At 52.3% G+C, this 23,793-nt stretch overlaps 12 protein-coding genes across 12 annotated transcripts; 5 read left to right on the forward strand and 7 right to left on the reverse strand.

Moving 5' to 3' along the window:
• Window positions 1-495: 495 nt before the first annotated feature.
• Window positions 496-3,789, reverse strand: PV05_02442 (uncharacterized protein). The gene has a single exon (XM_013463016.1). It carries the CDS (start codon window positions 3,475-3,477, stop codon window positions 1,051-1,053), a length of 2,427 nt encoding a protein of 808 aa, XP_013318470.1. The 5' UTR covers window positions 3,478-3,789; the 3' UTR covers window positions 496-1,050.
• An 82-nt stretch (window positions 3,790-3,871) lies between these two features.
• PV05_02443 (uncharacterized protein) lies at window positions 3,872-5,350 on the reverse strand. Its single transcript, XM_013463017.1, has one exon. The coding sequence runs from the start codon at window positions 5,243-5,245 to the stop codon at window positions 4,292-4,294; it is 954 nt and encodes a 317-aa protein (XP_013318471.1). The 5' UTR covers window positions 5,246-5,350; the 3' UTR covers window positions 3,872-4,291.
• A 422-nt stretch (window positions 5,351-5,772) lies between these two features.
• PV05_02444 (maleylacetoacetate isomerase) lies at window positions 5,773-6,465 on the forward strand (the record flags this gene model as incomplete). Its single annotated transcript, XM_013463018.1, has 2 exons — window positions 5,773-6,217; window positions 6,293-6,465. 2 exons carry the CDS (start codon window positions 5,773-5,775, stop codon window positions 6,463-6,465), a joined length of 618 nt encoding a protein of 205 aa, XP_013318472.1.
• A 653-nt stretch (window positions 6,466-7,118) lies between these two features.
• PV05_02445 (uncharacterized protein) lies at window positions 7,119-7,745 on the forward strand (the record flags this gene model as incomplete). The annotated part of the gene is made up of 2 exons (XM_013463019.1): window positions 7,119-7,488; window positions 7,537-7,745. 2 exons carry the CDS (start codon window positions 7,119-7,121, stop codon window positions 7,743-7,745), a joined length of 579 nt encoding a protein of 192 aa, XP_013318473.1.
• A 540-nt stretch (window positions 7,746-8,285) lies between these two features.
• Window positions 8,286-9,612, forward strand: PV05_02446 (uncharacterized protein; the record flags this gene model as incomplete). The annotated part of the gene is made up of 2 exons (XM_013463020.1): window positions 8,286-8,311; window positions 8,358-9,612. The coding sequence occupies 2 exons, from the start codon at window positions 8,286-8,288 to the stop codon at window positions 9,610-9,612; spliced, it is 1,281 nt and encodes a 426-aa protein (XP_013318474.1).
• Window positions 9,613-10,184: 572 nt separating this feature from the next.
• Window positions 10,185-11,134, reverse strand: PV05_02447 (uncharacterized protein; the record flags this gene model as incomplete). Its single annotated transcript, XM_013463021.1, has 2 exons — window positions 10,185-10,850; window positions 10,907-11,134. The coding sequence occupies 2 exons, from the start codon at window positions 11,132-11,134 to the stop codon at window positions 10,185-10,187; spliced, it is 894 nt and encodes a 297-aa protein (XP_013318475.1).
• Window positions 11,135-11,251: 117 nt separating this feature from the next.
• On the reverse strand, window positions 11,252-12,109 carry PV05_02448 (uncharacterized protein; the record flags this gene model as incomplete). The annotated part of the gene is made up of 3 exons (XM_013463022.1): window positions 11,252-11,427; window positions 11,495-11,760; window positions 11,832-12,109. The coding sequence occupies 3 exons, from the start codon at window positions 12,107-12,109 to the stop codon at window positions 11,252-11,254; spliced, it is 720 nt and encodes a 239-aa protein (XP_013318476.1).
• Window positions 12,110-12,732: 623 nt separating this feature from the next.
• On the reverse strand, window positions 12,733-15,647 carry PV05_02449 (uncharacterized protein). The gene is made up of 3 exons (XM_013463023.1): window positions 15,284-15,647; window positions 15,122-15,239; window positions 12,733-15,072 (listed from the first exon to the last, which is right to left on the reverse strand). Exons 1-3 carry the CDS (start codon window positions 15,344-15,346, stop codon window positions 12,944-12,946), a joined length of 2,310 nt encoding a protein of 769 aa, XP_013318477.1. The 5' UTR covers window positions 15,347-15,647; the 3' UTR covers window positions 12,733-12,943.
• An 83-nt stretch (window positions 15,648-15,730) lies between these two features.
• Window positions 15,731-17,159, reverse strand: PV05_02450 (uncharacterized protein). The gene is made up of 2 exons (XM_013463024.1): window positions 17,096-17,159; window positions 15,731-17,042 (listed from the first exon to the last, which is right to left on the reverse strand). The coding sequence occupies exons 1-2, from the start codon at window positions 17,143-17,145 to the stop codon at window positions 15,851-15,853; spliced, it is 1,242 nt and encodes a 413-aa protein (XP_013318478.1). The 5' UTR covers window positions 17,146-17,159; the 3' UTR covers window positions 15,731-15,850.
• Window positions 17,160-17,333: 174 nt separating this feature from the next.
• On the forward strand, window positions 17,334-19,723 carry PV05_02451 (uncharacterized protein). Its single transcript, XM_013463025.1, has 3 exons — window positions 17,334-17,488; window positions 17,538-17,769; window positions 17,973-19,723. The coding sequence occupies exons 1-3, from the start codon at window positions 17,430-17,432 to the stop codon at window positions 19,392-19,394; spliced, it is 1,713 nt and encodes a 570-aa protein (XP_013318479.1). The 5' UTR covers window positions 17,334-17,429; the 3' UTR covers window positions 19,395-19,723.
• A 268-nt stretch (window positions 19,724-19,991) lies between these two features.
• PV05_02452 (uncharacterized protein) lies at window positions 19,992-21,541 on the forward strand. Its single transcript, XM_013463026.1, has 2 exons — window positions 19,992-20,143; window positions 20,265-21,541. The coding sequence occupies exons 1-2, from the start codon at window positions 20,112-20,114 to the stop codon at window positions 21,067-21,069; spliced, it is 837 nt and encodes a 278-aa protein (XP_013318480.1). The 5' UTR covers window positions 19,992-20,111; the 3' UTR covers window positions 21,070-21,541.
• PV05_02453 (uncharacterized protein) lies at window positions 21,440-23,739 on the reverse strand. Its single transcript, XM_013463027.1, has one exon. The coding sequence runs from the start codon at window positions 23,574-23,576 to the stop codon at window positions 21,774-21,776; it is 1,803 nt and encodes a 600-aa protein (XP_013318481.1). The 5' UTR covers window positions 23,577-23,739; the 3' UTR covers window positions 21,440-21,773.
• Window positions 23,740-23,793: the final 54 nt, after the last annotated feature.

Below are 23,793 nucleotides of genomic sequence, written 5' to 3' on the forward strand. Positions count from 1 at the left end.
CTGAGCGAACAAGCTCGGATCATGAACTTAGTCGATTGGAAGTCGGCGAGAGATGTGCTTCGGACCTTCGTGTACAGTGATCTGCTTCAGCCTTCGGTGCAAGTGTGGTATGCGGATGTAGTTGCCGTTGAACATTGTTGAAGTTTTGTATACCTAGGTATTCAAGGACCAGCCAGGATGAGAAGTTCTTATCTTCGCGCAAAAGATTTATTTATAAAGGAGTTTGAACGCCCATGGTGCTAGATGGCAGGGCGTCAAGCACCTTGCCCGCACCGTCTCGGAAACCCGTAGCATAATACCATGCTCACGATGGCCTATAGACTACTAGTATGGCCATCGTTAAACGGCGAGCTGCCACTGGATGGGATGAAGCGAGATGAAATATTGCCTATAACAGTAGTAAATCTTACTTGATTAGGCAGTAAGCAGAAAGTTTTCATGACCCGATGGACTTGTAATCGTTTACTCTGGACCAGTTGATTTTTTTCTTTCTGTCTGACATCTGGCCATGCCTTGCCATTGCTTCGTTATAGGTACCAAACGTCTGAGGGCATGCATACTGCCTGCCCCCCCCACCTGCTATTCACCACATCTCGTACAAACTAGTAACCGCCCTGTGTCAGAGACGGCAGCATAGGTCTGAGATCGAAATTCCAAGCAATTTCGCCGCATGATCCGGCAACGCCCAACGTATTAGATCGACAGCAGACCCCAATCCAGCGTCAGCAGAGGCCACCACGATCCCATGCTGTGACAAACACTAGACATTTTTCGTAAATCATCCTTCGGGCTGATGATCCTGTGGGTGGTATTGTCCTTATTCCTTCCTTAAGCGCCACGCGCCACACGCCGATCGTACCACCATGCACACTTGCGAGAGTCCAACTGCTCCATAAACAAGTACCAGTCACGTCGCTGACAGGAAATGCACCTTGCTGTGAAAAGAAACTCTTGATCGGCAGTCTTCGGCAGTGTGCGCCCACCTGTCGATGACAGTCTCGCAGCCAGCAGAAGTCAAGGCCAAGAATCAAGGTCAAGGTCAAGGTCAAGTTACATCTCCCATCCGCCATGCATATTCCCACCGCCCGGCGCGAAAGGGCCCGTCATATTCTCCCATGTCGCCGAGCCAAAAATATCGGCCACATTGTAGTCCATATTCCCCCAGAACATGGGGTCCGAATACTCCTGCAGACCGCCGTTGTTATTGTTCCCGTCGCCACGCATGCCGCCTGAATTATTGCTCGACGGCAGACTCATGTTCATCGTGGACTGGGCGAACGCGAGGTCCTGAGGGGTAGCGTATATGGCACTGCCCAGTCCAGCGTTAATCTGTGGCTGCGTCGTAGGCTGGCCTCGATCCCAGTTGGATAGAAAGTCGAAATTGGGTATCGTGCCGTTTGGATTCGTCAGTGCTGACGGGTTCGTGGCATCGTAACCTAGTGATGGTGGCCAGTGGTTTGGCGTGCTCCCGGATGCGGACGATGCTCGCTGTTTGGATCGTGGCATCCCGGACGCGGAACCTTGTTGCTGGACGGGTGAACTCGTTACCGAATCAGCCATCGATGATTTTCGAGGACTTGGTTGATCATCACCAGTGCGCTGTCGTTTTCTGGACGGCTGCATCTGCTCGAACTCGTTGGGCACGCTCTGTGGTGATTGTTCTGGTTTGGGAACAGTGAGGAACCCGTTGATCGACGTTTTTCGTGATTGGATATTGACAAGTAGCAAGTTCAAAACTTTATGGCAGTTTTGAACCGTGTACCATCTGATGTTCATGCTCTCGAGCAGACTGAGACAGGCTTGCATATCGGAAAGGGCCCGTGCTTTGGCATATTTCCCTAATTGGCAGGCGAAGGCAATGATGAGGCCTGACATCCAGACTGCAGATAGTAGGCCGGGTAGGAACATTGACTGGCCGTGGCTTCTGTGGGATTTGAGGCCGGCGACAATACCACGCGAAGCTCGGATACAGACTTGTAAGCCATGTTGAAATTCAGGTGTTGATTGGTCGAGAGATAGACGTGGTCGATTGACAAGAAGGAGGAGTCTGTGGTAAAGGATTTTGAAGAAGCTAGCTAGGTGTTGCTGAGGAGGGAGGACGGCTGTGTCGGATGACGTGTATTTATTTGAGCTGCTGTTATTCCCTGCAGTCTCATGATGCTGGCCAGGATCAGCTTCACCAGTTAGAAATCCAGGAAGATCATTCCACCAAGTCTCAATGTCGCTTGTCAACCGTAATATCTGCTGGTGCTTAGGGAAACGGTGATTGATGCTCTTATGGAAGACTTCGATGATCTGACCAGTCAATTTGCCCCATTGCACATAGGCGGTCAACGCTGCCTCGCGAAGTCGTTTTTCTCTTGCTTCTGGCCCGTCATTTTCTTGTTGAGCAACGCGTGGATCATCGGACACCGCTCGTGGCGGTGGCATCGACATTGCCTCTTCTCCATCTTGGGGCAACAATTGGCGTACAGCTTTGTGCAGCTCCGGTCCAGACAAGCAGACATCTATGTCGTCGTCTTGAATAACGTTTGGATCGCCCAAACTCAAATTGCAATGCCGATCGAGGGCATAAGCGGACCAGAAAATTCGCTTGCGAATCTCGCAGTCCTCCCCAGATAGCTGCGCATATCGTAACGGACAACGGTGTAGGCCGGCATGATATATCAGTTTGACGACAATACCAGCCACAGTGCTAGCCTGGCGGATAGCCAGCGTCGCAACCAGATAGAGTTCGGCAGCAAGGATAGCTTGAATGTTGGTGATTTCATGGGATAGAGCTAGACAACCAGCCACTCGACTCACGTCAGCAGTCGACTTGATACGAGACTCCATTGGCAGGAGAATATCACTGCGGTCCAGCGCCGCGATGTTGACGATGAGTTGGAACGTTGCCAATTTCCGAAGATCCGTAGGAGATGGGTTTTCTTTGGTTGGTTTTGACTGCCGCCTTCGCTGAAGGTATATCGCTTCCATGTCCTTTAGAAAAGTTGGGCCGTGAAGGAAGGGAAACAGCGGATGCCATAAGGTGAAAAACGACATGACAAGCTCCATCGCCATCTTCCGCTCAGGAGGCCTGCCAAGGGCAGATGTAAGCAGTTGGGGGAATGAATCGGTTTCGCTCGGTCCCTCATGCAGAGGCCCATTGAAGGACCGACCTTCGGCATCTTCGCCAGTGAGGATGTCTTCGCTGGCCGGGACAGCGTTGGGGCCTGCAAGGGTGGAAGAACCAAACGCGGCGGAAAATGCGCGACGAACAGTATTGACGAAATAGACACCGGATGAGCTTCCTAGCCAGGCTGTACCATGGTTAGGAAGCTTTTTGAGGGTCCCAATCTCAGACGTATGGGTTGGCCTCTCTTCGGGAGAATTGTCGCTATCAGAGTCATTGGTGGCTGTAGTGGCAGTCGTCGAGGGAACAGCTGGAGGGGTAGGCTGTCCCACACTGGGTGATGGGTTATTAGTATTGGGAGTCATTTTATTCTCGTCGGCGGAAAGGCACGACTGAACGACCGACAAATGACAATCGTCTTATCGATGTACAGAGTCCGGTGTCAGCATGTCGGTGGAGTCAATCGTGCTGGAAGAGCAGACTTTGGGAGCTGGCTTCACGGGGACCGGCCGACGCCTGGGCAATTGTTTCGACCGGAAGACAGCAGAGTAGATGTACCGGTGAAAGGAGATGGAGTACAAAGTCTTGTTCGTTGTGATGGAGATGGTGTCCGGACGTGGCAGATGGTGGATCGGGTTAAAGAGGTGTTGGACGAGCTGAAGCGAGATGGAAGAGCGGAGATGAGGCGAAACGAGTAGCAAGAAAAGTTTCGTAGGTCAGGAAAAAAGGCATAAGCAAGTCTAGAGGCAGCTACACTGTTTCTAGTTAAAGCCCCAAGCCTCCATGAGCCGGGTGAGCCTATCCCCAGAGCCTAGGGTACCCGCCTAGGGAGCCTCGCCAGGCCTGGAAGTTTCCGCTGATTCCAGCCTTGAGGACTCAACCTCGAGCCAACCTCCGCCGCGGCCACTCGCGGCCTAACTGACAGGCAAGACAGTGATGATAGCGAAGGCATTTTTGGACGTGCACTGTTGCTTTTTCACGATCCACGCTAATCCCAGTCCTGCGGAAATGCTGACTAACACGAGGTGACTTTTCTCATCTAACAGTCACACCCACTTTTGTCAAGATCGTAATCATGCAGCTTCATAATGAAGAAATGGGCTTCCGTCTCAAGTTGCAACACATGACGCAAATCTTGCATACGCAATGCGTCTTTTCTAGGCTCACTCTCTGCTTCACTCACCTCGCTATGCCCACCACTCCATCGCCATCTTTGATAACGACGTCACCACCAATGACATTGGCAGTTTTCAAGACGTCAACTACACCACTCATCACTCCGGCGTCAACACCTCTCGTACCCTCGACGAACTTGACGTCCTTCAACCATTCTCGGCCATCCTCCTCAGAATAATGACAATGAGCCTCTCCCGTGCCCAACATCTTAATCGCGGAATCCGTGTCAGCAGCAAAACTCTTAACTCCTTTGTCAAAAGCCTCAAATATCTGTTTCAATGTATCATCAGAAGCTGGTTCCGGAAACGTCGACCTCGAGGCAGCAATATGCCAGCTCGGCCAGGGTGTGTATATCTCTCCAATCTTCTTCAAAGGGGTATCTTCTCCGTGAAAGTATGGCTTCGTCGTGAAATGCTCCCACATGAAGAAGTCGGCCGTAGAACTGGTGACACCGTCTCGCAGGTCTTTGAACGGCCCTAAAGGCACGATTGTGAGACCTTCTGACTTTTGATCTTTCGTTTGACGCAGCCAGCCCTCTTGTTGTGCCAGAACAAATGCCATGACGTGACTACCACTTCCGAGCCTGCTGACGCCGACACGGCGGTGTTGCTTAAGGTCATCGATGCTGTTGATATCGTCTCGGTTCCGACCCGTAACAACTGCCCAACGGAGGGATGTAGAAACCCACGATCCGACTATTGAATACCCTTTTTCTGCGGCAGACTTGTTGTAATTGTCGGGGTTCAGTAGGCCTGCGACCCAGCCTTCTGTCAGACCAATAGCCAAATCAATCTCGTTGGACCGTAGTGATGTTATCATATGGCCGGTGCCTGAGGGGAAGGGGACTAATGTGATTTTAATCGAGGACGGAAATAGGTTGTGTTTCGTGCAGAGGTGAAGCGGGAGGAGGTAGTGTTCAGGCACATAGCCGATACGAACTTCGGCAGGAGAGGACATTGTAACGTGGGTGAAGTGGAAAGAATTGGCTGGAGAGGTGAGTAGACACAGCTCACCGTGTTCCACAAAGACACTTATGAAGAGGAGATCGTAGGTGTTGAGATGGTGCAGCCAAAATAAAGGATCTCTTCACATTGACATCGACACATCGACACTTCCCCGCATAAATGAGATGCCGCAGTTTGCCCGGAGTCACGTGACAGTCCTCTTGGAAGTTCTAAGATGTACATCAAATTGATGAACAGAGATGCGATATGAGCATGAACGGCAATTATGAAAGTGGCAAGGCTTCTCGACTTACGACCTAGTAGGAGGCGGCTGTGTTCGGTTATTGCAGGACATGTTAAACCACTGTAGATTCCTTCCGAGTCACTGCAGACTCGCTTCCATTTTCCCCGCGAATATGCGGAGATTCCGTACTGTGGAGAGAAGAAACGACGAATATATTCAAAAGGTCGAGGCACTTATAGCAGTCTGTTGGATCGTCTTTATTACCGCCAGAATAGATCCGTTCGGACAGGGTGAACATGGCTGAATCATATAAATATACCCTGTATACCTACTTCCGATCCTCCTGCTCGGCGCGGGTACGCATCGCTGCACACATCAAGGGGATTCCAGTGGAGTACAAGTACATCCATCTGGTGAAAGGCGAGCAACATGCGCGCGAATACACGGTCCACAACCCTAGCGAGTCTGTGCCAACGCTCATCGTCACCGACACCCACACAGGCAAGATCGTGACAAAGATACGCCAATCGCCGGCGATCCTCGAATTCCTCGAGGAGACCACGCCTGACCTGCATAAACTACTTCCGCCTCTTGATGATCCAGTCGGGCGAGCCAAGGTGCGCGAACTGTTGGATATTATTGCTTGTGATGTTCAACCGGTCACGAATCTCAGAGTCTTGAACTTCATCAAACCACTCAATGTAGAGGCAAAGGACTGGCAGCATCACTTCATGACTCTTGGTTTTCGAGCCTATGAAGAGTTGGCCAAGCAATATTCGGGGAAGTACAGCGTCGGGGACGAACTGACCATGGCAGATTGTGCCCTGGCTCCAGCGATCGATGGGGCGTTGAGATTTGGTGTTGATGTGCAGGGTGGATTTCCTCATATCTGGAAGGTGTGGGAGAACTTGCAAGTCGTAGAAGCCTTCAAGAAGGGCAGATGGGATAATCAGGAAGATACCCCCCAAGAACTCAGGACCAAGGAGTGAAAGGTATCCAGCAGGATGATCTTGTACGGCCTGGGGCGTGCAAGATCCTGTCCATTCAGCGCATTTGTTGATTTCGGCGGGATCCAAACACATGCTTCCCTGTCCCAGCGTCTCCATGTAACAGGCCTCTGTCGTGGATCGGGTGATACATACCACGCTCCAGCAATGGCGATGGCCAGAGAGTTCGCGGACAAGGGGGCAACGTATCCAGATAGACATCAAGTTTGAGAGAGCCACAATCAATTGCGACCCTTTGTGTCTTCCCATTCAGTGTTCATGTGTACCCCTGACGAATTGTAGCAAACTGCCTTCCATATGTTTGTCGGAGGCCATTAAAGGGATAGTACCCGGAGTAGCCTTATGAGTTGGATGGAACAATATTGATCTGGTTGTGGACCTTATGAATCGGTGTCCGTACAAGTTGATCAATGTCGATGCTGGTACTCTGTACTAAACAGTCCATAAGGCGGTCACTGATGGTGTGCTCATGGTGGCAGATGGGGACTTCGGCAAACCTCCTGTATATAGATTGTTGATGAGAGGTGACATCACAAAGCAATGTTTCACCATGTCGTTGTTGTCCAACCTTGCCAAACAATTTCATTCCTTCGTCGCTTCTTCACAATAATGCGGATGCATGTTTGTTGTAGACAATGTCGCTCGATCTGGGCCTCAACGTCTTCCAGGTAATCCAAAACGAGCTTCTATCCCGGGAGGGAAGCCGGTCGACGCTTGGACTAGGCTTCCGTCTGGCGGTCTTGGAAGAGAGACTGAAAAATCATGAGGCCAAGTCAAAAAACGCGCTCATCTGGAGACCGAATCACTCTGTTGCTCCAATAGCCACGCTGACCCCAGAAGCAAAGCGTCTCGCTGACGCCCAGAGAAAACGCCTTCTAGAGAGAAGAGGTGCGAAGCCAGTTGACGACAAAGACCCAACCATGCTACCCCGCGACGAGGAGGTGTGGGAGGTTCATCCTCACTTCCCAAAGACCGTGCTCGAGTTCAAAGAGCTACTATTCCACCGTAAGATACCTCAGTCCTGGCCGTGATCACAACCTAACACGTCATCAGCGGACTGGGTTCGAAGCTTGCTCGAATGCTACCATGTGAAAGTCTACAGACCCGACATGCGACCTGTAACGACAGACGCAACCGACCGCTTGATGGACATCAGACACAATCTGCAGACATGCCTTGAAGAGCTTGCTATGACCTGGGGACTGAATTGGCTTCGAATTGGTGGTTTGGCAATGCCGGGTCAACCATTTCCGGTGCCTTGACCGAGGCCGTGGTTCCGAGGTCATTGTCCTAGCAGGACTGGACTGCCTCTGCCTTCAGTTGACCAACCAAGGAACGGGTCCCAAACCAAGTCATCCGAGATAGCAGCTACCCTCAGTTCAAGAGCAGGGGAATCTCTGTGCTCATTCGAGATGCTCGGTGTATTGAAGATCCAACAGCCGGCGTCATTGTCTTTACGAGGGGTCTAAAACACCTCGATCATACCGTCCAGCACCAAGCCGGGGACTTGAGGGGTGAAAATGACGCTCGAACAGGCATCTCCTGCGAAGTGCCAAAGAATGATTTGGCACCGCGAGCTTAGTGCCGCACCAGTGGACTGTGGACGGGCGGTGTGATGAGGCTTCACTTTCCGCAATCAAAACAAAGTCGCAGCCAGGGAGTGCCTATCACCACCACGACATTCGCACCCACGGAAAGATTGTTTTGAAACACAGCTACGAGGTAGTGGTCTCCAACTCCAGCAATCTCTGATTCTGGAAACCTTGGGAAACGTGGACTCTGACCATATTACTCAATTCATCATGGATCTCTTGGACCCTTTGGCAAGGTGCGTTTGCAAATCACATCTGCGGTCTTGAGCTGACGTCACATAGAGTAGAACATGCCCTCAATCAATCAACCATGGCCGCGTCGATAAGAGCTCTCAATGGAGCTCCCGGAGAGGAACCCTACCGATCCCCTTTGTCAGCAGGTTTAGCAATCCCGAACTGGCTGTATCGTCGCACCTTGTATGTCCTCATGCTCCATCTTCGCAACTCAAATGGCCCGCAGCTGCAACCTGCAAGACTGCTATGGCTCAGAGACCGTCTCCATCAGGAGACAGGCATGCAGATCGACGGGACTCTCATGGTAGTGATCGCTGGCGAGATGCACGCTATATTGCGACCATACGGCAATCTCTCGACGCGGCTCCGAGCCGATCTCGCGACCCGGCTTTCGGCCCTCACAGAGCTCGACGTTGCACCTGTACCTACACTCCAGGGCCCACGCCTTCCTCCTGTGGGATCTCTTTCACCAGGTCAACACATGATGATCCATTATCCAGTTGTTGACTGCGCCGAACTTAATGAATGGCAGCGTCAGGTCCGGCGTCACGGCCAGCCGACTCTCCTTGAACAAATTATTGCTCAACAGGTTCCCGCAGCACAGCCTCTTCTTGACCAGTTATTTGGAATACACCCCGTTGTAAGACAGGCTCTCGCTCAACAATCTCTCGCACCACGACGTTTTGGGAGTCTGCCTCTTGGACAAGAGCAATTTAGACCGGTACGACATCCAGTGTTCTTTCCACCACCGCGTCTGCCGGCGCAGTACGGACGACTGCCGAATATGTTCACACAACCACTTTTCGATCCACTGCAGAAACTGTATGCAATTCTCTTCGGTACACTTTGCTTTTCAATACTCGCCACACCTCGATATCGATTGCAGGCTGTACGAGCTCCCCAGATCAACTATGATGCAGCAACCACCCACTCCCACCCGCACGTCGCCGCCCGAAATCCCCCAGTTCGAGCAGAGGACGCGATCCGTAACATTATCACAACGGAAAGAAATATCCGAACGGCAAGAGATGGTATACCGAGAGATCGTTCTTTGTCTCCGCGCGAGCGACGAGTCAATACCAGAAGCCAGCGTCTCAGCAGAGACTACCCAACTCGCGGAGGACCGTCTGATGGCAACGAGCCACGACGTGGTCGTGGACCAGAAAGAAGATCCTTCCGTCCGTCCGGCGTGCCAGCGTGCACCTTCCCACCATCATCCTCTCGCTCTCGCGAACGCCGAGAGTGGCTTGGTCGTGCTGCCGCCAACGAATTGCGCAACATTGGCGCGTCTCCTGGGTTCTAGGAGAGGGGGGAGCAGGGGGGAGCAGAGGCTCGTGTGTGTTTAGGTGGGAATGTGGAGAGTACCTCGAGAAAAGCGGCCAGGAAGGCCTAAAAGTTGTGTATGGTAGAATTTAGACATGGTGAAAATTGAAAATTGAAAACCCCCCCAAAAATTTGAACTTGTTTTTGTGAAATGCATTCCTGTCGACCTCCTATACTAACACGGAGGTTCACGCCGCGTTTGATATAGGGCAGACTCCTGCCTCAACGCAGGTGATTATAATCGAGCCCCCCTTAAGGCGTTATTAAGGGCGACCGGACAGCCTTAGTACGACACGTATTGCACAACGCATAATGCCTCGACTCTACTCTTGAGCTGAATAGGACCATGACGGACGTTACTTCTATGAGCGGAAGGCCATTACTATTAGACATAAAGAGTGCTCCTACCTCGACGGCCGTAGTGGGTTCGACGGGGCCCTCTCCTTATATACCTGCGTAGTTAGACCGGGTGGCCCACAGAGAACGGAAGATGAACAACAGTAAACCTAGTAAGGTAGCTTGAAGCTTTGATCAATACAGCTCATTAACTACTTAGGTAAATAGCCAGGTATTAAACTTGGCAGAACCTGAACGCGGTGACCGAGAAGGAGACTGTTCCTGTTCCTTTCGCCGTTCCACTACCACTTCAATCCCTCCTCTTCCCGTTCCTCCCTTCCGAACGCGCTTCCTGACCTTGTGCCGAATTACTATACCTCCTCCTCCATGCATTGGTTCGACAATATTGTGCCTGGGACGAACTAAGATAGCCTGCTCATGATGCACGTAGTCGTACAGTTCGGGACGGCGAACACTAGGTGGCTTCGGGGCTGGAACTATTGTTGCGGGCACCGGCACCTCCTCTTCCTCCTCAGCCTCGCTCACGTCGTCACAAGGCTGTGGCGGCCCAAACTGTTCTCTATGTGTCTGAAATTTGCGCCTTGCTTCCTCCAATTCATTCACAGCGGCCGCTATCTGTGTCTGATCGGCTTTCTGTCGCTTTAGGTCCTGAAGGTTCGCTTCTTTTATCTCAATAGAACGATCCTCCGCTATCCGTCTTTCGCGTTTCCTCTCGAGCGTCTCACGCCTCATCGTGCGGCGATCATCTGCGAGTTCACGCCGCTTCTTGAAAGCGGCCATTCTCGTAGGATACAAGGAGTCATTTTCCAGAATCTGATCTGATGGCAGGAAGAACGGGTTGTGGAGCTCCTTCTGTTTTGCCTTTTCCAGTTCGTCAGCACCACGCAGACATGGTATGTAAAAGAAATTTCTCTCACCGCCTTATAAAAGGTCTTGATAGCTTCGTCGAAATCTATGGTCGACTGTTTAGGCAAATATGCTACGGGACAATCGCCGAACAAGCAGACCGAATAATGATCCACTGGCAAACGCTGGCCTGTAGTAGATTCATATCGGTATTCGGCGGGTTTGCTGAAGTTAGTGAAGAGTGGGCAACGAGGGGTTATAAAACGCAGCCTTGTATTGATCTGAAAGTCGAAGTGCATCAGACGTGCACATTCATCGTCGGCAAGGTGAGGAGGCCCTGCGTCCTCATTCCGGCATATCGGAACGATACGCTCGACGGTTATTGGGATTGCGACGCTCTCGTATACCTCTGGAGCCTACGTATGCTTCTTGGATTCGACTTGGTAATCCCAATGCACGGATTCCGTATAGTCTTCTCTGTCCCTTTTCCTCTGGCAGGAGGGCTCTTCCTGACGAATTGACTGTGCGCCGGGAGACCTGACCGAAACCGGGCACACGGGGCGTTGTTGTACTCGTTTAGGATGAGCTTGGACTGAACGGTGCATATTAGGACAACTTGCAGGTAGATGGTAGCGGATACTTATGCAGGCATAACTCACATTTCTCCATAGACACTCCCTTGCGCCGACTACGCATCTTACGGGCAACAGTCAATTTGCGGTCCTTTTGTACGTGGACTTCCGGAGCGGGGACTGGTATGCTTCCAGCCACGGCCACACTCAGACCGGCACTCGTGGATGTTGTAGTCTCGTTGGTGACATTGACGTCCACAGGCTCATCCCGCTCGGGATACCACAAATGGCGCTCCTGCCGCTTATATGGGTAGCGGATGGATATGGAGTCGAAGAATTTGTTATACTTGTGACTGGGCGCTGTTAGTAGCGGAAGCAACTGAATGGCAAAATGGTCGTCCAGCAGGCGTTTCAGCATACATACGCGCGTTCGAAGCCTAGAATCTCGACCTCAAGCGTGAAACTGGCTCTGAAGTGAAGGTAGTCCCACTCTGGCTCGCTTTTGACTTGCCCGTCACTACTAGTACTTGTGTTATAGAACTTCTTGTCATCGGCATGGTTATTGCTGATATCCAGGTCCTTGCGACTCCTTGCAATGTAGATTGCAGGGTCTAGGATGCTGATCGAAGTGTTTTGCAGCTTTGGTAGTCTCCGTCCGACTTGCTCTTCCAAATCGATCTGCTGAACGCTGCCTTTCTCCATTGCTATCGCACGATTGACGAGAGAGAATCTCGCTGCGCAACATGCGTCTCTCTGCTCTTGTATGTATGCAAACCGAGCTGAATTTGATCACGCCACGTCAGTTCATGAGACGACTGTGTTGATGCATACTGAATACGAGGCGCTAGGCCGCTGTTGGTGTGGACTATCAGTACTCGTAAGATACATAGTATGTGTCGGTATAAGAGCGATGTAATGTCGAAGAACAGGCGCGGCATGAGCCAACAACCACTCCCTCTTCCACAAGAGACAGCTTCACTAACCCAAAGGTTTTGAGGGTAGCGTCATAGTTCGAGGTTCAAGTACAAGTTCAAAGTTCAAAGTACAAGTTCAGGTTCAGTCTCTACTCGCACGTAGATAGTGCTGACATTGGTGGGTAAGGTAGTCGTGAGATATGTGTCGGTGTAAGAGAGATGTAATGTCGAAGGTGCAATAAGTACTTACTCAGTAGGGTCCAACAGGCTCGGCAGGAGCCAACACCACGCTAGGGAGTGGTAGAAGAGGCTTTCGTTCCTCCCAAGTCACCAGTTACCACTTCGTATTGGAATTCGGAATGCTCGTAATACGGACGCCAGCATCATCGGAACCAATTGTACTGAAGACCTTGGGACTATACGCGTTTGACAGCTTCGCAGTGTGCACTGAGTCGCTCCGTATCGATTCAGCTGAATGTCCCCTCCGTTCGTATCTAGCCTATGTAACATCATCACTATACCCTGTGACACCATGTCACCCGTCGTTGAGACCTAAGTTAAAGTATAAACCCATACTGCCCATAGCATGCCACAGTGCAAACGCAAGCCGAACCATATCCCATTAACTGTCCGCCGCACCGACAACCGACTTGCCCTTGCCGGTCCCACGATCCTCGGCATTATCATCATCCACATCCTCCAAATCACTCTGCTTGAGGGGCCTGCACACACCGTCCCTGGTACAGATCATGACCTCCGGCACGAGGCCCTTGACCACGGTGCGTCCCCAGCCTTTCAGTCGCCGTAGCTGACTATCACGCATTGGCATCGGCGCGATCAGCGTCTTCACGCCAACTTGCTCCATCACCACAGCCGAGAGCAGACTGACGTACAGGAAGGGATGCTGGATGATCTCCACAGCGAAAGCATCCAGAACGGCGCGGGCTTTGCCTAGATAGTCACGCTTCTCCTTCAGAGTAGCGCTGTCGTTGCAATACGAATCCAGGTAAAGTAGATTAGTACAGATGATCCCATTTGCTGAGGGCATTGCATTGTCTGTGCCTGGTTTGAGCCTGATGATCTGCTCAGAGGATTCTTCGGCCTGGAAATATCCGCCCGTACTCGAGGAGAAGTGCCCGTCTAGATACTTCTGAAGTTGGACCGCCCAGTCGAGGTACGGCTGCGCAAGCGTGAGATCGAACAGCGCCAGGAGCGCCAGGATCATGTATGCGTAGTCATCAACGAAGGCGGTCTTTGAGCCAGGAAGCCGATACAGTTTACCGCTCTTTTCGTTGTACATCTCTTTTCGGATAAATGTAGCCGCCTTTTCGGCCGCCTCCTGGCACGCACGGGAGCGGGTCTTGTCGATTGTGGCCAGAGTGTTTGCAGCACGGGCGAGCGCCGCGATGGCAAGGCCATTCCATGATGCGAGGATCTTGGTGTCGACATTGGGCGGCTCACGCTTCGTCTTGCGGTGCTCGAGGAGCTTGGACCGGCCAGATTTTATGACGCGTACGATCTCATCCTCGGAGAGGCCGAATTCCTTGGACAGCACCGATGGCGTGGCTTCGATGTGCAGCACATTCTGCGTGAGGAACTCGTCGTGCATGTCGTGCTCGGCCGGCACGTTACCGTCGGGCTTGACGCCGAAATGGCGTGCCACGATGGAAGCATCGCGCTCGCCAAGGACAGTTTGAAGTTCTTTATATGTCCAGACATAGTAGGCGCCTTCCTTCTTGTCGTCGGAGGCCGGTGCACCATTGGCGAGTTTGGACACTGTCGGGCGCGAGTCGGCGTCTTCGCTGGAGTACCAACCGCCCTGGGGTGCGACGATTGGTGAGTCGGGATTGGTGAAGTACTCAACCAGGTTGTAGATGGTGCCGAGGATCTCTGGGTCGCGACCGAGCGCCCAAGCGTCACAGTAGCAGCCGAGGAGTTGCGCGTTGTCGTACATCATCTTTTCGAAATGTGGCAGATTCCAATCGGGAGTGACGCTGTATCGATGAAAGCCATAGGCCAGGTGGTCGCGCAGCCCAGAGCGGGAGATGGCGAGGAGGGTGTGTAGTGACATTGATGCGGCTTTGAGGCAGGAAGACTGTCCCAGTATGCCGGGAACTGGGCTGAAGAAGCCGAAACGGGTGTGCGTGGAGGGTTGAGCGATGGCAGCGCCAATGCGCAGCAAGAATGTGAGGTTGGATGGAGTAGGAAATTTCGGGGCGTTTACAGATGCGGTGAACCCCCCGTGAGCGGCGTCGTAACGGGATATGAAGTGCTCAAGGGCATCGTCTAGGAGGTCCAAATCTAATGGTTCCGGAGGATCTGATTCGGTCTCGCGAATCTGGACACTTGAGTGAGAGTGTATGCCTTCAGCAGCGAAAGCGAGGAGTTGATTTGTGATGTCCGCCGAGGTTTGCATGCATTTCTCGCGCTGGGTCGTCCATACATCTTGCATTTTGTGCAAAATATCGACGAATGTGACCGGCGCATCGTCGCCTGGCGCGGCTCGTTTGAAATCTGTCGACGGAGAAGGCCCAGGCCAGTATGTGCCCCCAAAGACGGGTTTCAGATCGGGCGTGAGAAAGACGTTCAACGGCCAGCCACCCGAGCCCGTGGTTGCGGTGACATAACTCATATAGATATCGTCCAGATCGGGCCGTGACTCTCTATCAAGTTTGATCGGGATAAATGAATTGTTGAGTATGTCAGCGACTTCAGGAGAGCTGAACGATTCTCGTTCCATGACATGGCACCCTTGATTGTGTTAGTCTGGTAAAGCCTCAACGGAAGGAGGTGGTCTCACAATGGCACGCGTTGTAACCAATACTGAGGAAGATTAAGCGTTGGTGCCTTTTTGCCAGAGCGATTGTTTCCTCTGACCATTCCTGCCAGGCTACTGGATTGTCCTTGTGCGCCCGCACCTGAGTATGTCAGTAGAGTTCAACTCGTATCCGCAATGACTTACATAAGGTGACGGGCTGTTGGCCAGAGCATTCTTTAGCTGGAGTTCCGACTTTCCTTCAACCATCGAGCCTGCTAACTGCGGAGTAGTAATCGTCAGATACTGATAATATTGGTAGTCGCCGTCCTGATGAAAACCTCCAACGCCAGATCACGGTCGAGGGTAAAGTGAGCGAGGTATGAGACCCGAAAGATTTGCTTGGGGCACGTGGGCCTGATTCTCCGCAAGGCTTCGAAAAAGTTTGTCGCTTGTGAGCGGAAATTGCCGGCTCAATGCAGGGAAGGCGAAAAGGACTCTCGGACGGGGGATTACTTGTGGTAGGACTTGGACAATGCTGCAAATCTCAAGAGGCACTTCTCGGATGAAGCAGAGACGGCTTACAGCAGAGTTTTCTTTGCAAGAGGGAAAAGAAGGCACGAGCAGGACAGTCGCAAAGCAGCCAATCAGAGGCGAGAATCGATATCACCATATTGGCTTATCTAAGCTAGAGGCGTGATAAGAAGAGTTCGGCATACCACTACCAGCACTACGGTAGATCCACCTCGATCAAACCTAGCGAGGACATCTCCATCATTGCTCATCAAGGACCATCTTCTCCAGTATCTCTTGCTCTTCCGACTCCATCAATGCGCGCAGCTCAGCCTCTTCTTCCTCAGTCAGTAGCGACATGTCAAGCTTGGGTTCCGGGTCTGCTTCAAGCAGTGCAGGGTTCTTGGCCTCCTCTACCGCCCGTCGAAGATCGGCTGGTGCAAGGCTCCATCTTCGTAGCGTTGCATCAATGCTCACACTGACAAGTACATCTTCCGACAGCGCCAAGCCAGTGACCTCCTCGTAATGCCCGGAGAATACGTGGTGGAGGTCACTGGTCGCCTTGTTCCAAACACGTATCTCCTCGTCCCGGCACGCGGTAATGACCCAGCCATATGCGTCATGCGTCACCACATCTCGAACAAAATCTGGATGTTGAAGGGTCGTCACCGGCTTCCAACCATCATCCCGGGACAGCTGTCGCGCTGTCTTGTCCGCGGACGCTGTCCATAAGTCTCCGTCGTCGTCAAAATGTAACTTGTACACGCTTGTTTCGTGGGCGACAATTGGCCCGGACAGCTGGATCTTAGAGGATTTTATGTCAGATAAACTGGGAACTGTGAAGGAGAAGATTTCTTGCTTAGAGGTTGAGAACATGACGATGGGTGCATCTGGTGAAGACAGAGGGTCCATGACGAGAGACTCAATAGCGCGACAGTCGGGATTGATAAATCCAATAGATTGTCCATCTAATGACCAGAATCGTACATCGCCATCAGTTCCACCTGTTATCAGAATATCTGTTTTGTCTGGAGTCTGAACCACAACCAGGCACTTGACGAAATCTCGATGAGCCGGAAATGAAGTGTAGTCGGTGACAGTCCGTCCTTGCATGGTCCCCTCGGCAAACCGGAAGGTGTACTTCCATACGGACTTATCCCAGCAACCAGCAAAGACGTGCATGGTAGTAAAAGGGTCCTGAGGCGTCTTGACGGCATGAAAAGCGAGGCTTGTCAATGGCGCCTGGGGGCCTCTTGGAGTAGTCGATAATTCATTGGTAGACAACCGTAAGCCGGTCACTGAGCCTCCAGCTTCGGCAACAAAAACAACATCTCCGCTGGGGTCAAAGAAGTAGTTGACGCCCACTGCTAGGATCTTGGAGGGAAATTTGACTGGATTCCCTTGCGTATTTGCGGCTTTGCGGCCTTTCCGGTCACGTTCTTCCAATGATGAACTGATGTCGTCGTATTAGTGTCAGCAAGATATAAGTCGAATAGAACAACTCACTCGGTCTGAAAGTAGTTGCCTGGTTGATCGGACACGCCAAAGCCCGCCATTGCGCATGGACAGGTATTGAGGATCTTGCATCAAGAGCCGACCGGAATCCGCTAGTTTTAGTCTCCGCACTTGAGACTGATTTGCTTCGTAGTACAAATGCCAAGGCATTACGGCGAGACATGTACACCAAAACCCTCGCCATCGCAGCCACTAGTCAACTTCGAAATCTCTCTCTCTTCTCTTCCTTGAGGTCGAACTCCAAAGCAACCTTCCACACCTTCCTTTCCCTGCCTCCATGTAACAACAGTCCTTCTTTCTTAAGCGGCGCTCTCTTTCCGCCATTATGGATATGGATCATTTGATCGGACAGAGGTTCAACCTCATTTCAAAAAGTGAAATTCGGTAAATGTGGCCTCGATCTACCACAAACACTCGAAGCTAACATCTTCAGCTACATAGGTACCCTTCACGAGATTAACCCTGAACAATCCACCATTGCCCTCGAGAATGTCTACTCCTTCGGTACCGAAGATCGAAAAGCCGAGAAATTCGTGCCTCCCTCACAGCAAAAATATGGCTTCATTGTTTTTCGCGGTAGCGACGTCAAAGACATCAAGATCGCAGAAGAGGAACAACCACAACCATCCCCACCACCGAGCATGCCAAATGACCCTGCTATCCTGGTACGTTGCAAGACCATACACTCAACACCACCATCTTTCATGATGAATCATTTCGGATGTAAATTCACAGACCTGTTCTGAATGCGCAAAGCCATGTGGATATTTCCGTTGCCTTCCTTCTGATATACAATCTCCTCCTCAAGTGGATCTTTTTCTCAGCCGATTTCAGCTTGCTCGTGGCTGACCTTGAGTGATACCTCTAGAACGCATCCCAACCAGGCCCACCACTTGGCGGTCCACCACGAGACCATTTCTCCCCTCCCGGCTACCCTCCACATCCTCAATTCGGCGCCTACTTTCCTCCTGGTCAGTTTGGAAGAGGATATGGCCCGCCTCCTGGAGGATTTGGACCTGGCCCAGGATTCTCACCGTACGGTCCACCTCCGCCTGGATATTTTGGCCCTCCAGGTCCAGGTTTTCCACAAGGACATGGTCCTCAGTCCTTCCCACCACCGCCACCTCCCATCGGACCTCCCGGGCAGCGGCACAATGGCCCTCCACCGCCTCCGCAACCCCAACAGACCCCTTCATCTCGTCCATCAGCACCTGCCGCGACCAACAACAACCAGACCTCGGAATTACCGGTTGACAACAAAGGTCCTCAATCCGCATTCCCTGCACCGCCTAAAGAAGCAGCCCCTCAGTCGAAACCGACTATCGCCGAAATCGCTGCCAGAGCACCCGTGCAACCGACTACGAAAGCAGCACCTTCGAAGGTCGCACCACGAGGTCCGAAGAGTAACAAAGTCACACCCGCTGTACCCTTCACAGTCAACCAGAAATCATTCAATCCTCCAGTTGCACCTGCATCAGATGCGCCGTCAGCAGATGGCGCTTCTGCTAAGCACAACAAGCCTGCGCCGTCTCAAGCTGCGATGGACGAGGCAGCTAGACAAGCTAAAGAGGCCGTTGCGGCAGCGATGGCGAAGTTGAATCCCCAAGCAGGAGCAGCTCAGAACAAGGCAGCGCCTCAAACAGCAGCTGTTGATGCGTTAACCATGAAAGTAGCAGAACTGTCAACCTCGGCTCCTACGAACGGATCCGTGCGAGGCGGACGAGGTGGTTTCAGAGGCGAACGAGGCGGCAATTACGGCCGTGGACGTGGAGCAAAGAAGATTGAGATACCGAAGTCCGACTTTGACTTCGAGTCCTCCAATGCGAAGTTTAACAAGGAAGATCTGATCAAGGAGGCCATTGCAACGGGCTCTCCACCAGTTGCTGGAGCTGAAGAGGATGCGAGTGCCGAGCCTACAGACGGAGATGCTGCGAATGCTACTCCACAGAGAAAGGATAGCCTCAGCACAGGTGTCTCGGCATACAACAGATCAACTTCATTTTTCGACAACATCTCTTCAGAGGCTAAAGATCGAGAAGGAGGAGCCGATGGGCGAGCGCATGCCCGACAGGTCCGCAGCGACGAGTTCAAGAAGAATATTGAAACATTCGGCCAAGGAAATGTGGATGGTGGTTACCGCGGACGAGGCAGGGGTGGCTATGGCCGAGGTCGCCCATATGGTGGCACATACCGGGGTGGAAATCGCGGCTATGGGTATCGCGGAGGCAGAGGTCGAAGTGGCCAGGATCAGGCCCAAACGACAGCTGACCAGACTGCTGCGCAGTCATAGGTTCCTGTGCGTAACGGCCAGCTTCCTATGGGCGTCTATGAACTTGGAACGTTTTGTGCTTTAGCGAAACAGCAAGGCTAGGGTGGGAAGCGCGTGTACTATACCCTTGGTTTGGTTGGCGTCGCCTGGTACTTCATCACTGGTTGAGTGAATGCACGCTGATGCAGAAATGGGACACGAACTGGTGTGATACCAATGGGGGCACCACAGTCGAGATTCCTCTCTAGCATGACGATCTTTGAAAGCAGAGACATCGGTCATGAAAACGAATGTAGCTGAAAGCAGAGAGCATTGCACTGCCACAAAAGGACTTGGATTGAGCTTCTAAACTTCGGATTGTCTTTGCTTCGAGCCCTGGTGCATTTCTTCCGATTGAATTCAGGTCGTTGTGACTCAATACTGGTGCGTGCAAGGCTGGAGGTTTTAGTCCATTGTTCCGAACCATAACAGCGATTGTAGTTGGTGGTGCGGCCAGACAATAAGTGATGACGGAGGAGCTGACGACCTGCGGTGAGGACGAGGCTGCACGAGGCTGAAGTTGACTTCGTACTTGCAAGTTGGGCTGACCACGGTTGACTTCCAATGCAAACTCCATACCGTCAACACCGACATTTCTGGCCATAGACCCTAGGAATTTTCTCTACATATTCCTGCTTCTGTACAGTAGACACTCGTCTCCTCTTCTACTGCGCAGGCTTCGCCGCTGCAGTCGACATCATGGCCAGCGAAGTCCAATTCGACGCAGCTCTGTGAGTTGTCCCGCATTCGACAACTCCCCTCTATGCGCCTGTCCTCTGCCCGTTCAATTTACCTTACTATGTACAAGTCGAGACATTTGATGTACTAACGGACTCTCTCCCCTCTCTCTAGTGACCTCCTCCGCCGCCTCTCCCCGTTGAGCGTAACAGACAACCTCAACGCCATCACCACGCTGGTCCCCGATCTGACCGAAGACCTCCTCTCCTCGGTCGACCAGCCACTCACATCGGCACGCTGCAAAAAGACAGGCAGGGACTACCTTTTGTGCGACTACAACCGGGACGGCGACTCGTACCGGTCCCCGTGGAGCAATGAATTCGAACCCCCGCTCGACGACGCAACGTACCCGTCCGACCGCGTGCGCAAGATGGAAGTCGAGGCGAACGCGGCGTTCGACGTCTACCGGCAGATGTACTACGAAGGCGGCACGGGCAGCGTGTACCTCTGGGACCTGGACGACGGGTTCGCCGGCGTGGTGCTGCTCAAGAAAAAATCAGCCGCGGGCAAGGACGAGGAGGCCGCCGGCTGGGACAGCATCCACGTGTTCGAGGTCGACGAGCGCCGCGGCAGTGGCCGCACGTGCCACTACAAGCTGACCAGCACGGTGATACTGCATCTGGGCCGGCAGAGCGAAGGGGTAGGATCGTTGAATCTCGCCGGCAGCATGACGAGGCAGGTCGAGGCCGATCTTGTGGTGGAGAATGTCGGGGGCCAGGGCAAAGACGGCGGCCACGTGTGTAATGCGGGCAGGCTGATCGAAGACATGGAGGGCAAGATGAGGAATATGTTGCAGGAGGTGTACTTTGGCAAGGCCAAGGATGTGGTGGGCGATCTGCGGAGCGTGGCGCTCTTGACGGGTGTGAACAGGGACAGGCAGGCGCAGAGGGACGTCATTTCGAGTATGGGCGGAAAATGATTTTCCAAGTTTGAAGTGCAAAGCTTCTCATGCATAAGGTATGCATATGGATAAACATACCGAATGTTGTGCCGATGGCGGGGAAGACGTCCCGGGCTGGACATCACTGGCTTCAGTTTCCATCTACGAACCTGGACACGGCTGTTGGGTTGTTCATTCACGAGGCGGAGGTATCCGAATGAACGGTCTACAGTATGGAGTCGTGCTCGTGGAAATGACAGGCTCGGATATGTCAGACTGGCTGGGACACTGGTCTTCAAGACCTGGGGAATGCTCATGTTCATATGATAGGGCCAATAGACGAGCGGACTTGGTCCACGGTTGCTTGCTACGGATGTTCAAATCTGTAGAGCAACAAAGAACATTCTCTGTGGGCTACATAGCCTAAAGTGCTCCAGGCGTTCCTGTACTGTCCTCGGTTATATATACACGTACTACTGTCTCGTGGATAAAGCGTGTAATTTGGCGCTAGGGTGTCATTCGACGACAAACAGCAGCGAGGACAATATGTGTGGTAGGAAGGCCTCCTCTTCAATGCGGTGCCAAACTGCTACTTCGACCATTCAAGCGGCAGCTGTTTTGCACCTTGGTTAAGCGAGTTTCATTACACGGTTACCCATGATACCATAATATATCTCCCGGCCCACTCAGGTTACTCGGGATTGCTTTCACTATTCGGGATTCCCGTTAAGCTTTGCAGTAGATCAACACGTTTGCCCATCAAGACTAGTCACCATGTTCGTCGGAATACTCCGTGGCAGGAGCAACGGCATCTGCGATCTCTGCACTTGAGCTTCATGCCCTGCGCCAGCAGGATATATGGAAGGAGATGTCACCACGTGCGAAGGCGTGGGAATGGTATCGCTCCCTTGAGTACTCGGGCTGTATGTGTCGACCACCGGTCCAGCCTGATGCTGCCTGTCCAGTCCAAAAGTGCCCATAGCCGACGACGTGATATACTGCATACCATGTGGTGGTGATGGCGTGGGCAAGTTGTCACTAGCACCGGCATATCCTTGAGTGATGCTCATGCGCGTCGGACCTGGTCGGCCAGCCATGCTGGGTACATTCTCCGATATTTTAGTAATGAGTAGGGGCAGGTAGCGGGACGCACCACCTCTGAGCTGGGAGATCAGATTCAAAAATGCGTCCAAATAGTCGTGAGGCGCCTGCTCATTCGATTCTGTTGATGAACTCAAGGGCACACAGGAGATGACATCCGCAAGAGTGCATGCGACATCGAATATCTTTTCAATCAAGCCGATTCCGTGAAGCTCCATAGAGTTCATTGACAAGCTCTTGATATCTTCAATTAGGTCTTTGGCCACCTCGATCGGGTATTTGAATGTCATCGATGCATGCTGCGAGGTGGAGGACAGAAATCCATGAGTGATTGAGAGCTGCCAGACCATGATTCTCAACCAATGCAGAGTAACCCGAACGTCTGCTACTTGACTCTCCGTAGTCTTTAGCTTTGGCGGTAGTGCGTCGGTAAGTTGTTGTTGAAGCTGCGATAGCCAAGCTGCCGAGCAGTTTGTTGTTGCTTTGTTCCACAACGCCATGAACTGGTCGTCGATGCATCGGAACAGACTAATGAGATAGATGAAACCTGTAATGACCTCTTCTTCCTGCGCGTTGATTGGAGTGGGCAATTCAATGGTCGGATGAAGAGTCAGTGGCCGATGTCTTTCCATTGCGTACGCTCTCTCTGTCACCAGCAACAGCCAATACGTTCTCCTTCTGTACACCTTCTCAATAGGGTCGCCCGCCAGATAGGAAGACTCTTCGTGCATGCCCATGATCTGAGCCAGTGTGACCGCTTCTCGCAGATGAAACCAGCAGGTATTCTGATTCTCCAGTCCGAAATAGCAGCTGAACAAGAAAAACGATACCTGGACAGAAATCAAGGTAGGAGATTCGATGTAATTGATGTTCTTACGAACACGGATTATGTCGTCCAGCAGCATTTTTGCGTAGCCATAGCGATTCTGAGGAGGCTCGCCGTGGTAGCGACTACTCGGCGCGACTGCTAGGTTCATCCCGGGCTGAACCAGGACGAAGGCACATAAGGAGGCTGTTAGACAATAGAGTTCAGGATCATCCAACAATTGTGAGGAGGCAGAATCCAGTAGAAATTGTCGACTAAGGATCCAAGCTGTCGTGCACATGTTGGTGAAGTAGAAGTCGATGCAGTTGACGATGGTTTCCTGTGAGAGCAGGGCCGCATTTCTGGTATAGGGAGATGTTGGAGGGCTGTTGAAATTGAAAGAGCTGGCTTCTCTGCCAAACGCCGGCGTGTTCTGGTCTGGGCTTGCTCGCCTTTGCGTGTGTCGAATCTCAGATATGACCTTGGCCCGAGAGCCTTTGGGACCTTTCTTCTGCGGAACTGCTAGGTAGGTACATTGTAAATTGGTTGAGCCACAATTTGTACAGGGTTGCTCTCCGGAACACCTCACTTTGCGGCGGTGGCAGGCATCGCAAGCCTTCTTGACCGGCGGGGATGCCATGATGGTCGGTAAAGATTTCCCTCGATAGTGTGCGTGCGTGCCCGAGCAAGCCTCAGATTCTGTTGATGCTAGTTCTGGATGTAGCCTCAGGTAGAGTCCTACGCATCGAGACGGGGAGCTGGTGTGCACTATCGGGAGCACGGAGACACCTCGTTGGGTCGAGAAATTCAATAGCCATCCTGCTCAAATATCAGACGAGCATTTGAAAGGGAAGGTT

This window comes from Exophiala xenobiotica, assembly GCF_000835505.1.
Source record: "Exophiala xenobiotica strain CBS 118157 unplaced genomic scaffold supercont1.2, whole genome shotgun sequence".
NCBI classification, from domain to species: domain Eukaryota; kingdom Fungi; phylum Ascomycota; class Eurotiomycetes; order Chaetothyriales; family Herpotrichiellaceae; genus Exophiala; species Exophiala xenobiotica.

Coding starts and splice junctions, on each gene's coding strand:
- PV05_02450 (XM_013463024.1), bottom strand. CDS start 17,145: ATGGCGGGCTTTGGCGTGTCCGATCAACCAGGCAACTACTTTCAGACC. Junction 17,043..17,095: donor GGCAACTACTTTCAGACCGA/GTGAGTTGTTCT, acceptor CGACGACATCAG/TTCATCATTGGAAGAACGTG.
- PV05_02449 (XM_013463023.1), bottom strand. CDS start 15,346: ATGGTTGAAGGAAAGTCGGAACTCCAGCTAAAGAATGCTCTGGCCAAC. Junction 15,240..15,283: donor CCAACAGCCCGTCACCTTAT/GTAAGTCATTGC, acceptor TGACATACTCAG/GTGCGGGCGCACAAGGACAA. Junction 15,073..15,121: donor TGGTTACAACGCGTGCCATT/GTGAGACCACCT, acceptor AACACAATCAAG/GGTGCCATGTCATGGAACGA.
- PV05_02442 (XM_013463016.1), bottom strand. CDS start 3,477: ATGACTCCCAATACTAATAACCCATCACCCAGTGTGGGACAGCCTACC.
- PV05_02453 (XM_013463027.1), bottom strand. CDS start 23,576: ATGGCATCCCCGCCGGTCAAGAAGGCTTGCGATGCCTGCCACCGCCGC.
- PV05_02443 (XM_013463017.1), bottom strand. CDS start 5,245: ATGTCCTCTCCTGCCGAAGTTCGTATCGGCTATGTGCCTGAACACTAC.
- PV05_02452 (XM_013463026.1), top strand. CDS start 20,112: ATGGCCAGCGAAGTCCAATTCGACGCAGCTCT. Junction 20,144..20,264: donor GTCCAATTCGACGCAGCTCT/GTGAGTTGTCCC, acceptor CCCTCTCTCTAG/TGACCTCCTCCGCCGCCTCT.
- PV05_02451 (XM_013463025.1), top strand. CDS start 17,430: ATGGATATGGATCATTTGATCGGACAGAGGTTCAACCTCATTTCAAAA. Junction 17,489..17,537: donor ATTTCAAAAAGTGAAATTCG/GTAAATGTGGCC, acceptor TAACATCTTCAG/CTACATAGGTACCCTTCACG. Junction 17,770..17,972: donor CAAATGACCCTGCTATCCTG/GTACGTTGCAAG, acceptor TGATACCTCTAG/AACGCATCCCAACCAGGCCC.